General features: G+C 39.5%; 3 protein-coding genes across 3 annotated transcripts; 1 reads left to right on the forward strand and 2 right to left on the reverse strand.

The window, feature by feature from the left end:
* The first annotated feature begins 41 nt into the window (after positions 1–41).
* On the forward strand, positions 42–2051 carry LOC117904233 (6-phosphogluconate dehydrogenase, decarboxylating 1, chloroplastic). The gene has a single exon (XM_034816753.1). The coding sequence runs from the start codon at positions 243–245 to the stop codon at positions 1725–1727; it is 1485 nt and encodes a 494-aa protein (XP_034672644.1). The 5' UTR covers positions 42–242; the 3' UTR covers positions 1728–2051.
* A 1297-nt stretch (positions 2052–3348) lies between these two features.
* Positions 3349–5126, reverse strand: LOC117904244. The gene is made up of 2 exons (XM_034816763.1): positions 4950–5126; positions 3349–4871 (listed from the first exon to the last, which is right to left on the reverse strand). Exon 2 carries the CDS (start codon positions 4380–4382, stop codon positions 3507–3509), a length of 876 nt encoding a protein of 291 aa, XP_034672654.1. The 5' UTR covers positions 4383–4871; positions 4950–5126; the 3' UTR covers positions 3349–3506.
* A 114-nt stretch (positions 5127–5240) lies between these two features.
* On the reverse strand, positions 5241–9577 carry LOC117904228 (BTB/POZ domain-containing protein POB1-like). Its single transcript, XM_034816739.1, has 6 exons — positions 9185–9577; positions 7890–8036; positions 7506–7627; positions 7358–7421; positions 6880–7159; positions 5241–6314 (listed from the first exon to the last, which is right to left on the reverse strand). Exons 1-6 carry the CDS (start codon positions 9444–9446, stop codon positions 5501–5503), a joined length of 1689 nt encoding a protein of 562 aa, XP_034672630.1. The 5' UTR covers positions 9447–9577; the 3' UTR covers positions 5241–5500.
* Between the last annotated feature and the right edge of the window lie 2888 nt (positions 9578–12465).

The raw sequence follows: 12465 nt of genomic DNA on the forward strand, positions 1-12465 counted from the left end.
TGGGCCTCCAAAACGGCGCCGTTTGGCAGTTCTTTCTTGACATTGGAGGCATCGACGTTCACGACACCCTCTCGTTGGTGGTTCGGTCGCTGCCCTTTCACTCCCTCGACGAGTCCGTCACTTCACTTTCTCAGAATCAGAACACCCCTCTTATACACATACTAGAGTACATCTCCATCGACGCTCGGTCTTTTGCTCTGAATCTTTCTCAGCTGCCAAACGTCCCTCTCAGCTCTCCCTAAATGGAAGCCTCCACTCTCTCACGAATCGGTCTCGCCGGCCTGGCCGTCATGGGCCAAAACCTAGCTCTCAACATCGCCGAAAAAGGGTTTCCGATCTCCGTTTATAATCGGACGACCTCCAAGGTGGATGAAACGCTAGATCGGGCGCACCGCGAAGGCCATCTACCTCTCAGTGGCCACTACGCGCCTCGTGACTTCGTGCTCTCCATCCAACGGCCTAGATCCATTGTTATCCTCGTCAAGGCCGGCGCTCCCGTCGACCAAACCATTGCTGCTTTGTCTGAGCACATGGAGGCCGGGGATTGTATTATTGACGGTGGAAACGAGTGGTACGAGAACACCGAGCGCCGGATTGTGGAAGCTTCTGGCAAGGGTATTCTGTATCTGGGCATGGGCGTCTCCGGTGGCGAAGAGGGTGCGCGCCACGGCCCGTCGTTGATGCCCGGTGGATCTTATCAGGCGTATCAGAACATCGAGGATATTGTGAAGAAAGTGGCTGCTCAGGTCGATGATGGTCCCTGCGTTACCTATATTGGCGAAGGGGGTTCGGGGAATTTCGTGAAAATGGTGCACAATGGGATTGAATACGGCGATATGCAGTTGATTTCGGAAGCCTACGATGTGTTGAAGAACGTTGGAGGGTTGTCGAACTCCGAATTGTCTGACATTTTCGGTGAATGGAACAGGGGAGAGCTTGAGAGCTTCCTGATTGAGATTACAGCTGATATTTTCAAGGTGAAGGACGAGCATGGAGATGGGGAATTGGTGGATAAGATTTTGGATAAGACGGGGATGAAAGGGACCGGAAAATGGACAGTGCAGCAGGCCGCGGAGCTGTCCGTTGCAGCACCAACTATTGCAGCCTCTTTGGATTGTAGGTACTTGAGCGGCTTGAAGGAGGAACGAGAGGCTGCAGCTGGGGTTTTGAGCGAGGCGGGGTTGAAGGATGAGGTGGAGTTTGCCAGGAGTGGGGTCGATAAGAAGAGGTTGATTGATGATGTGAGGCAGGCATTGTATGCCTCAAAGATTTGTAGTTATGCTCAGGGAATGAATCTGTTGAGGGCGAAGAGTGTTGAGAAGGGTTGGAATTTGAATTTCGGGGAGTTGGCAAGGATTTGGAAAGGTGGGTGTATCATAAGGGCAGTGTTTTTGGACCGAATCAAGAAGGCATATCAGAGGAATCCAAATTTAGCAAGTTTGATTGTGGACCCTGAGTTTGCAAGGGAGATGGTGCAGAGGCAGGCAGCATGGAGGAGAGTCGTGGGCTTGGCGATTTCTGCAGGGATTAGTACTCCTGGAATGTGTGCTAGTCTTGCTTATTTTGATACATATAGGCGTGCAAGGCTTCCTGCAAATCTTGTGCAGGCTCAGAGGGACTTATTCGGGGCACATACTTATGAGAGGATTGATCGCCCAGGCTCATTTCATACCGAATGGACAAAACTTGCTCGAAAGAGTGATGCTGGTTTTGCTACCCTGAAATGAGAATTTCTGTTGCTGTCACCCATGTTTGTTCCAATTGGATGTTATTTAACTTTCTATTCGAATCCGGGTTGTATTTCTTGCTGAGTAGTCCTTTGATTAGGCAGTGCAATTGGTGTTAGACCTTGCAGTTCTTCAGCTGCTAATAAGTAGTGCATGCCTTTTGAGTTATGCTGGCCAAATGAATGCCAAATGTTTTCTTTCCCTTCCAGTAGAGAAGATAAAGAGTTTCCTGTCCTCTTCTTAGTATTTTACCTTTAACATGTCTTTGATTTGCATATTGATAGAAGTGTTCATGTCTAAAATTAAGTTGGTGGTTGTTGCATATTTTCAATATCCTACAAAATGCAGAATCATGGTTCTGTTGAATCTGTAAAGATATCAAATAATTTGGGCTTGTATTGGAATCAAGTCATGTTTGGAATTCTGGAATAGAGAATGGCCACAAGAAATCAATTCCATTTTCTCTTCTCATTCATTACTGTGCTTGAATTGTTTTTTAGAATGGGAACCAGTGTAAGAAATTCATTAACATGGAAACCAAATCTCACTGGGATTTTGATTCCTCTCTTCTACATGTAATGTGATTCATCTCCATTTCCATCCTTTTTCTGGTCTTATTTTCACATGCCAAACACATTCTTAGCAGATGGCAGAAGTGGGTTCGTAGGGTTTGTTGGTCTGTGAATGCTTGGAAGATATGTGCCTTTATGTTAGATCTATCCGAGTGTTTTGATGCGACAATTCTATGAAAACCCTTGAAAACAACTCTCTAAGTTTGGATAGGGATGGGTCAGACTATGGGCATAGTCCTTGATGACTTCTTCCGTGGGTTCTGCGTCTTGCTTCGCTTGTCTCTTTTTACTGGTTTGGTCTTTGGATGCTTAATTGTTGATTTCAGATTTGCCGGTGATGACACGTCTATAGTGGTTCGTAAAGTTGAGGAGATGTGTAGCACCAAAATCTTAGGATACAGGAGAAAAAGAACAAGGTCGAATACCCCCTAACATCTCTGCAAAGCAGGGTCTTTAATGTCTCACACGGTGGCTTGAATCAATTGTAATATTCTTATAATAGAGAAACATACTAGTTTTTTTTCAGAAATGCAAGAATATATCAAGAAAGGAACCTGTTGGTTTTCTCTATGTAGAATTAAACCCATTGCTTTCTTATGCACAGCTGATAATAGGTTGAAGCAGGAGCTTGAAGTAGCAGAGGGAGAGAGAATATCAACATATTGTAGTGTTTCCATCCGGTGATCCGGTGGGTCACCTTGCATTCCTATCAACTTTTTAGAGATTCACCGGGTTGACTTGTCCTCGTTTTTTCTTGACTTTTTATTTTTAGGTTGGTGAATATTTTTGCCTTTTCATTGCTTGTTCAATAATTTTTATATGAACTTTTCTTGATATTGGTTGTTGCTTATGAATTCGTGAAGTGTGAAAGGCAGGTGAGTAGCAGAGCAATGCTCTTCTTTGCCTTTAAAAGGGGAGGTCATTAGGGTTGTTGATAGTTACTTGTGATGTTAATGCCACTAGCATATCATCAACCTTCTAATGAAAAATATGAAAATTTAAATGTGGGTTGTATCAGAAACATCCTACAATTGTTTGGATCTAGTAAATATGAAATGCCTGTTGGTTTTTATGGCTAAATTCAAGGGAAAATCGTCTCTGAATGGATCTACTAAATCTGAGACTTGTGAAGAGGAGATTAAGAATATTTATAAGAGAAAGTATAGATAAAGAGAAACAGGGAGGTAGGGGAAAAGAGGAATTAGAGTTATAGGGCACCTCCATTCTCCAGGACTGGCTGAGTTCTTGTTACTGTTGCAGAAGGCATTTTACTCCCACCGATCCAGATCATCCCAAGGACCACACTTTCATCTGCTTGTTTTTCCATTTCTGCAATCCTCTTCTTCTTTGAAAGTCTAAGAACTACCATCCCAACAGAACTCATCACTACCAGCCCCACGAATCCAACTGCAAAACCTCCCACCCATGAGCTCTTCCACTTCTGCTTCTTCTTCACTGGAATAACAATGGAGAAATGACCCTGTTCACGACTGTAACAGACACTGGGCAAGCTCATGTCACTAAGGTAGACTGTACCATTGGCGCATAATGCAGCACATCTTGCTTCAGACTTCCTCCCTCTGGGGAATAACAACTTTCCGAAATGAACTGAAATGGACTTTCCCATGGTGTTGAGGCTAAGCTGCACAATCCTGTTTGCATCCAAATTTGATGCATCATAAGCCATTAGGCCAACAACAGAGCTGACTAGGGTATAACCCGGGACAGGATAGTAGTAAGAAGACCAGTTGCCCAGGTCTTGATAGATGAGAACCAGTCTCTTCACATGAGGCACAGGCATAGTTCTTGATGGTATGCGAAAGTTGCTGAATTTGGCACCTCTACTCCAGAGTTGCCGGCTTCTGAGCTGCACAACTGAAACTTCCATGCCTGATAGATTAGCAGGGAGGATAGCTTTGTAAAGGGGACCTGTGTGAGGCCGGTGATGATCAAGTGTCCTCAGAGCAAATTCCTGAACAAAAGCATCTAGAGAATCACTAGCAACTTCATCTGAGCTCTGCACATATGCACAGAAAAAGGTGAGAATCAACCACACGAAACACCAGCTCATGCTTGATCCCATCAAAACCAGTTTAAACAACCCTGCCTACATGAATCATCGGTATCAAAACCATGCATTACAGGAGCTTCAGAAACTTGGCTAAGTTGTCCAGGACTAGGAACAGACGGGACTCTGAGATGGAATGGAGAAGCTATGGAGATGGGGATATGGGAAAACTTTTTCAGGAAAGTTGGGGGAAGAAAGTCAGGGGTTGGATCATTGAAATGATTCTCTTCGAGGAAGAGGGAGCAAACCATGCTTGGAATGGGACCCATTTGAAAAGGTCATTTGCTAAGCAAAAAGGCTTCAGCACTTAGCATTTGGGGAAGCAATGATAACCACCATACTGATTACTTGGTTTTGAGTCTTTAGGCCCACAGATTTGTCCGTTGATTGCTCCTCTCCTCACTAGGGAGCAATTTTAGAACAGGGAATGATGGAATTAGGGTGTCAATGATGCTGCAGCTCCCCACCTTTTGCGCCCATCAATTATGAATTCTGCCATTGACCCTGCCCCACAGAAAACTCATTGTTCAGATATTCTCCAGATTTCACTGAATAAACAGCAAAAGATTGAAGTTTACTTACTGTTGAGTCCCACTTCTCAGAGAAAAACCTCCCCTGATTCTCACCTGTGGAGATCCAAGATTGAAGTTTCAACTGAAAAGACGACTTAAGAAAACAACCCTCACAGAGTAACATCACAATCACGAATTCGAAAGAAATTAATTATTAGCTTTTGACATCTCACCAGTGGAAAAACATGGAGCATAATCGACTATAAATGAAAGGAGGTTCAAGCAGATGAATCCTGTCTTCCTCTGAAGTAAATATTATAATGACACTGGAACAAGTAGGAGGAAATATGACAAGTGGAAATGAAAGATTAGATATAGAGGATTTCATATACATAATTATGCCACATACAAGATTAAACATTTTTGATATTGTCTTCTAACTGAAGAAAGTTACAGAAGGGAACCTAGGTTAGTTAAGCTAGAAACATTAGATCGACTATCAGCTATCCAGTCTCTAAAACCAAAATGTACTTAAGCCCTTCTGACATCTAAAAAAGTAAGAGGAGCTGTTAACATGAAAATTACTTTTTAAGATTTGTGAGACCAGCCTTTGCAAAGAACTCATTGCCTGATGGTGAGTTCAGCCCGTAGATGAAGGATACCATTGATGAAATAATGGCTGTCATCAGCCATGAAAGCGGTCCAAGCAATACCAAACAGGTTACGATATCCAACAGCCTTTCCTCCTGTGAATGTGTAGTTCCCTTTGTACTTGCTCACATACTCCTCAGTTGGCTTTGATCTTGCAGCAAACTCATAGTCAACAGCAAATGTGACAGATCCCTTTTCTTGCATTCCCAGAAACAGCCCAAAGCAATGGAATGAGCTTTGTTGGTCCATGTTGCAGTGGGCTGACAGGAAAAATCCCTGCCCACCCAGGTGAAAAGCCTGCGAGTAAACTCGACCAGCTGGAAACAGATTCAAACACTCCTCCCGCTTCAAGTCCAGGTACACAACACACTGCTGACGGGGCAGTTCAAACTCCACCACCTTGACTGGACGGTACTTGTAAGCCCTCTCCACAAAACGACGATAGGAGGAACTAGCCTCCTCTGCAGCAAGGGAACGCTGCCTGTATGGTGCCTCAGCCTTAAAAAAGAGAGCCTCCAGCACGACCTTCGATGCAAGTTCAGTATCAAAGTCATTGCAAGTCAAAACCTTCTTCAGCTTCCGGCAGGTCATGTATGGAAAACGGATAAGGCGGCCAAGGCGGGAACCTAGGATTTCTCGTCGGTCCTCTAGTTTTGGGTAATGGATCCGGGCCCACTTCAGTACAAAATCATAAACAGCATCCTCAGAAGCAACCTGGAGATCATCACTGGACAGCACTGCCTCAATTCCAGCCAGCGGCAAGTTTAGGACCTCTTCTTGAAACCTGATTAGAAACACAGCAAACCATTAGCATCAGTTACAGATCGCAAATAGAACATTAGGATTACACTAAGGGTCCAAATCAACTACAGGACACTGCCACTCATGCTGCATGTTGGTGAGCAATGCAAGTATCAAAAAAAAAAAAAATGAAAGAAAGAAAGAAAGAAAGAAAGAAAGAAAAATAACAAAATAAAAAGGTTTCAGGGTCTTTGTCAATTTTTCCAGGCCAGGAATGTCGCACTGCTTTACAAGATTGCATTTCATTACCAATTCATATGATGAACAAAAGTAGAAAAAGCATATCATGATAAGTTGATGAGTTTGCAGAACAAGAAGATCTAGTGGAGGTTTATCATTTAAAGAAACATAATAACAGTGAAATAAGGGGTTGTCATGGGAAACTAAAAAATTTTTTAAAATATTTTTCAGATACTTAAAAACCTTCAATCAAGCAATTGATCATCTCCCAAAAACAGAAAAAAAAACTAAATAAATAAATTAAAAAAAAAAAAAAATCAAAGCTATCAATCAGAAAGAAAATAGAGTCCAAGTGAAAAGCAGCTCACTTGGTTACATCCTTGTAGCGTCCAGCAAGAAACTGCTTTGCAGCATCCGTCAGTGGCTGAACTGCTTCAGCCATTAAAACACTAGAAGGAAGATCCAAATACAGTAAGGCAGATTCACAAGTCATAGACAAGTTCCGCAGCATCCGGCTGCAGTATCTCATGCATGAAGCAACCTCAAATTTGTCAGCAGCCATCAGCACATCCAACAATGCAGTAGGTGTGGTTGTTGACAAAGTATTACTATACATAAAATTCAGGAGGTCCATTAGGGCAGCTTCTTCTGCTCCAGGGAAAATAAGGGGAAAAAAAAAGATCAGCAACAGTAATTCAATTTGTGTAATTCTAATTTAAAAGCCTAAAAGAATCAAAATGAGTTTCAGTGCTACAACTGGATTTAAAGAATGGGATCCACATATGAAAACAGAGCAAGTTTGCCAGTTGTCATACAAAAACAGACTCAAAGTTTTTGTATATTTACCAGATGCATGAATTCGAAGAGTAACATGTCGCTGCTCTGACTCTCGCATCCCATTTGAAAACAGCTACAGGATGAGGCACAAAACCAACATGTCAATTAAGAAAGCCAAGGAAGAATAGAAGCCAAAAGAAATATAAGGACCACTCACCTTATAAAAAAATGGACTCTTAGCTGCTAAAATTGGAGAGCTAATGTGTAGAGTCTTGACTCTAAGAACGGTAGAACAGTCCATTCCCCAGGATGAATCAGAGCTAGGGCCAGCTTCATCACCTGCAAAAGTATCTATCTAATCAATCTTGGAACCCATAATGCACAATTGACTATCAATTTGATATAGAACTCAAAACCACCACCAAGAAATAGACCATATTGTTAGAAAAGCAAAAACTTCAGACTCTCTCTAAGCAAGGTGGGAATGGGATTGATTTCTGAAGGGTTCTTGCCAATAATAACAGGCTCACAGTAGATTCACGTGGGATGTTCAGGGTTGGAAAAAAGAACGCAAAATTGAAGCAAAAGGGAAAACATGTACCATGTTGGCTCAAATTCATTCCAACACCTGGAGGGGATTCCTCAAGCATAGCGACAGCTTCCTCGTCTTGATTTTCATAGGCCACACCATCCTCTATATCCGGCATGTTACAGTTTAAAATCTGCTCCTCATGGTGAACATCGACAGCTAAAGGCCAAAATAAGCATTTCGGGTCTAAATCAGTAAAATTGAAATTCATACGGGAATGAAAACTACACTATGTCATGTGTATATAGTGTTTCAAATTTCCACAAAGCAAAGTATACTACATACGATGAGAGTGCACTCTTCCATATGTTTAACCCGTACCAGAAAAATAGGAATGCAATAAACAGTAACAGAGTGTTAGTAGCAATTATTGTAAAGTTAGCCCTTCTTAGTAATAACAAACTACTTCCCAAAGCATCGAGGTTTATATATTATGTGTGTGTTTTTCACAAAAGGAGATACTTCATTACTTATGAAGTTCTTTACGAATTTTAAGGAATTTCAAATAAATAATCAAAGAGAAGCAGTTCCACAATTATTTAAAACTGCACTGAATGCCGATAAATACATAAGTAATGGAAGAGCATAACCATTGCTAGATTGTATAGACTAGTTCAATGAACCAAATTCTAAACTTGACCATACAACATTGGATTGTCAGAGAGTTGGTAAAGAAATAGGAAAATGATATTTCCTTCAGCTTTGCTAGATTTCAAGGTCAAGCGTGATTCTCAAGGCATAATATGGACTAATTCACAGCCTATAAACATGATTGGTGAATTATGCGTAAGATAGTGATGGGCTGATCCTCCAAGTTCGCTATGATTTCTGCTATAAGGGAACATCCTCAAAGTTCATTCTCAACCCTAAATCCAGCTAAACACAAACCCACTTCCCCTCCGTTTGGCTGCCTGGAAAACGCACAAAAGAAAAGCAAGAGAAAACATTTGCAAACTCAGAATTTTCCCCTGGTTGGCACCCAAGAAAACTGAACAAAAGAAAAACAAAAGAAAACATTTGTAAACTGAGGATTTCCCCTGTTTGGCCCAAGAAAACTGAAACCCTCTGTCAAATGAGCCAAAAACAACTACTTCGCTCGCCTGAGTCCAAGTTTCCCATTTCTGCCCACCAAAACAACAAAGATAACATAAAACCCCATCTGTTCCTAGAGAAAAGCAACATACAAGTTTCCTCTTAGAGGGAAACGGGAGATGTTTTCCTCCGTTTTCTCACAAACCAAACAAACCCTAATTCCCTTCCATCACAAACCAACATTGAATCTAGCCACAGATATAATATCCACTTACCGTTCTCCTTCTTTATCTCCTCCCTCCGTCGCTTCCGATTCCGTGCCCAATCAGCAATACTGTTACACCCCTCGCCGTCGCCCTTACTCTCCGGCAAATCGGCTATGATCTCAATCCTCAGAAGTCGATCGGAGAAATTACTGTCGTTGAAAGCAAAGGCGAAGTCGGAGTCGGATACTGATCCTCCGGCCGCGCCGGACGGTGATAAATCTGAGTCCATAATCGTACGAGGATCGAAAAGGTCAACGTTGGAATCCTTCATAGCCCGAGAAAATGACCAGAAAGAAAAAGGCGAGTAATACGGGAAGATCCGAAACGGCGGCAGCGACTAGCGAGAATCGGGTGAGAGAGCTAAGAGATTGAGACGATGAATTGAGCTGGAATTTGTCTTGTGTGTATCTCTCATTTCTATTTGTATCAGTGTGAGCGAGTTTCAGACTATAGGATGCTCATCTATTCTACTATCAAATTATTTTGATGATCATCATCCGAAAATAGAATTAGGTCATCGTGATTTGATTTGATTATTTTTGTCATTCTGATACGATGGAATTTTATGGATATTTAATTATTTACCTTAAAGAAACAGATTTTTATTTAATTAATAGTAATAATTTTTATAGAAAAAAAATGAGTTCGAGAAAATATATAAAAATATATTTTTTAAAAATTAAAAGAAAAATTCAATAATAACCAAAAAAATTAATTGTTGAAAATTCACATTATTTGGAAATCATTTTATTTGTATTTTATATTTTTAAAAGTGATTTTTCAAATTTTTATTAAAATACAATTTGAAATATTAGGAAACAATTTTAAATCCTCCTAACAAACGTCCAAATGGGCTGCTATTATTTATTCTAATTAAAGAAAATTTAATTTTGGGCATTACTTATAATGCACAAATAATATATTTTTTTTAAAAAAATTAATATATTTGGAAAATAAGTTTTTTCATAATATAGAACCCAGACAAGTTACTGAAAACGATAACGACATGAGGAGGTTAGTGGATAAGGATCAAGGATGTACTAAATGTTCTTACGTACTGGGTACGGACTCTCAGGCTACTGGCCCAGAATCCAGTTAAGGCCGCCCACCACAATTGGGCTTTGGCCCCAGTCCAACCACTTGCAGCCATAGGATTCGTCATTGGGCCAAGCCCAGATTGTGATGGACACAAGAAGTAGGAACAAGGAGTTTTCCCTACTCTTGGTCCGACTCCTTGGTTTTAACTTTTGATGTTCTACTTATTGAATAAGGTTTTATAGTTGGTCCGAGCCAGACCCTATGATCTCCTAGTCCATATGGAATGAAAATGATACTTTCTCGTGAAAGTGAATTAAATATGAAGGAGGAAAGGACAATGTCGATGTTGGAATTGTGATTTTTTTTACCAGCCATGGCAATGGTGTGGGTCTTCATGATTGGAGGTCTCCCATTTTGGGCTCATTCTCAAGAAAGGAGACCATCGAATAGGCTAGGCCCATTTAGATATGGGCCTAACCCTATATGGATAAATGATAATTTTCATTTCCACAATTAGATATTATTAATTATTTTAAGGAATTAATATTTAATAATTTAATAATCCCAACATGCAAATTTTGAATTATTTTCATGCCCTTCGAATAATTCCTAATTCTTCCATTTGTGGACTTTAGAAAACTATTCACTTAACCAAATCATCAATCGATTTACTATAAATAAACATTCTTTTTTTGTCGTGCGTAAACACACTTTTCATGGAATAATACCTTTAATTAGAAAAATTCATGATTCCCGTTTATAAGAATTAAAAATAACTAGAATAAGGAGATGAAGTGACTAAGTGATGTTGGAATAACTTATCATTCCCTAAGTACAATTTTTACGATATCCTAAGTTCTTACATATCGCTTAGTAACGCTAATCTTGATTAATTAACATTAACCTCAAATACTCTATGTTCTTAAACCAGAATAGAATCCATTCTTTCATTTCAATAATCATTGATATTACCATGGATGCTATTGAATAGTTAAATTCATTGAAAATGAATGATTCACTTATAAATCAAGAAATGAATCTAAGTTTTCTTTTAATGATACCATAAGATTTTTAATTTATGATTTTTTTAAAGATATGAAGTAATGTTTGCCATGTAGAAATTACTTTTGGGGAACATAAGGTATAGATACCACTTTATGAAAATAAAAAAATAAAAAAAAAATAAAAAATAAAAAAATAAAAATGTGACTTTTAAAAGCAAAATTCTTCCATTTCTTTTTATCATTATCAACTTTGTTACCAACTTACCACTATCAGTGCATCATCAGTACTACTATGAGGTACCTCTCACCATGATCCCCATCATTTGTCTTGTAGTAAGGTTGTTTTGGAGACTATAAGGAATAAAAACGAAGAAGCAAAAAAAGTAATTTTCTTACATTTGATTTAATATAAAAATGTATATATATAAATTAAAACAAAATATAATTAAAATTTATTTATTTATTAATAGATAAGAAGAAAAAAAAGAGTGAAATAAATTTAAATGCACATATCATTTAGTAAAATTAATAACAAATTAAAGTTGTTGAAACTTGGATATGATGTCTAAAAGAAAGATCTTGCATGAGTCACAATTTAATTTCGTAAAATGTGAAAGATGAGAGCGAGAATGATTCACGGACCAGCTGTTACTTGGTGATTAGTTTATGATATGTTATCCATTATCTTTTGTATGGGTGTTGAGTCCATGATCCCATGATCTTGAAGAATCTAGGGTCAACCTAAAAAAGATACTCATGTCCATGATGTTGTATCCATAATCCGTGATTTTGATTGAAAAATCTAATGACTAGTAAAGGAATAAGGAATAACAACAACCATTTTCTCATGATGGGAACTTTGAGTGTTTCAACATAAGTTAATGGATTGCACTGAGCCTGAAAACATTTGAGAGTTACATGGAAAATTGGAAACCTCTCTCCAACAAAACCAAGCAGGTTGTTAAATGATTTAGAGGACGAGTTGTTTTTAAATTTGGCCATATATAGAAATGATGTGCAGAAAGAGAGGAGGTGTGTTCAGGCAACTAAGTTTGGAGCCCAACAAGTGATGAGTGCAAGTGCAGATGCAGAAGAGAGAGAGGGAGAGAGAGGGAGAGAGAGAGAGAGAGAGAGAGGGAGGAATATAATGAATGAGAGAAAAAGGAGCCAAAGGAGCATGTGGGGTGGCTGATATGAATGATTCTGGCAACCCCATTATGACAAAGAGAAAAAAAAAGGATTCTTAAA

This window comes from Vitis riparia, chromosome 2 (genome assembly GCF_004353265.1).
Source record: "Vitis riparia cultivar Riparia Gloire de Montpellier isolate 1030 chromosome 2, EGFV_Vit.rip_1.0, whole genome shotgun sequence".
Taxonomy (NCBI): Eukaryota; Viridiplantae; Streptophyta; class Magnoliopsida; order Vitales; family Vitaceae; genus Vitis; species Vitis riparia.

Excerpts from the sequence above, each read along its gene's own strand:
- LOC117904233 (XM_034816753.1), top strand. The coding sequence starts at position 243 with ATGGAAGCCTCCACTCTCTCACGAATCGGTCTCGCCGGCCTGGCCGTC.
- LOC117904244 (XM_034816763.1), bottom strand. The coding sequence starts at position 4,382 with ATGGGATCAAGCATGAGCTGGTGTTTCGTGTGGTTGATTCTCACCTTT.
- LOC117904228 (XM_034816739.1), bottom strand. The coding sequence starts at position 9,446 with ATGAAGGATTCCAACGTTGACCTTTTCGATCCTCGTACGATTATGGAC. Across the intron at positions 8,037-9,184 it reads GGAGATAAAGAAGGAGAACG|CTGTCGATGTTCACCATGAG; the intron begins GTAAGTGGATAT and ends TTTGGCCTTTAG. Across the intron at positions 7,160-7,357 it reads TCTTCGAATTCATGCATCTG|AAGAAGCTGCCCTAATGGAC; the intron begins GTAAATATACAA and ends TCCCTGGAGCAG.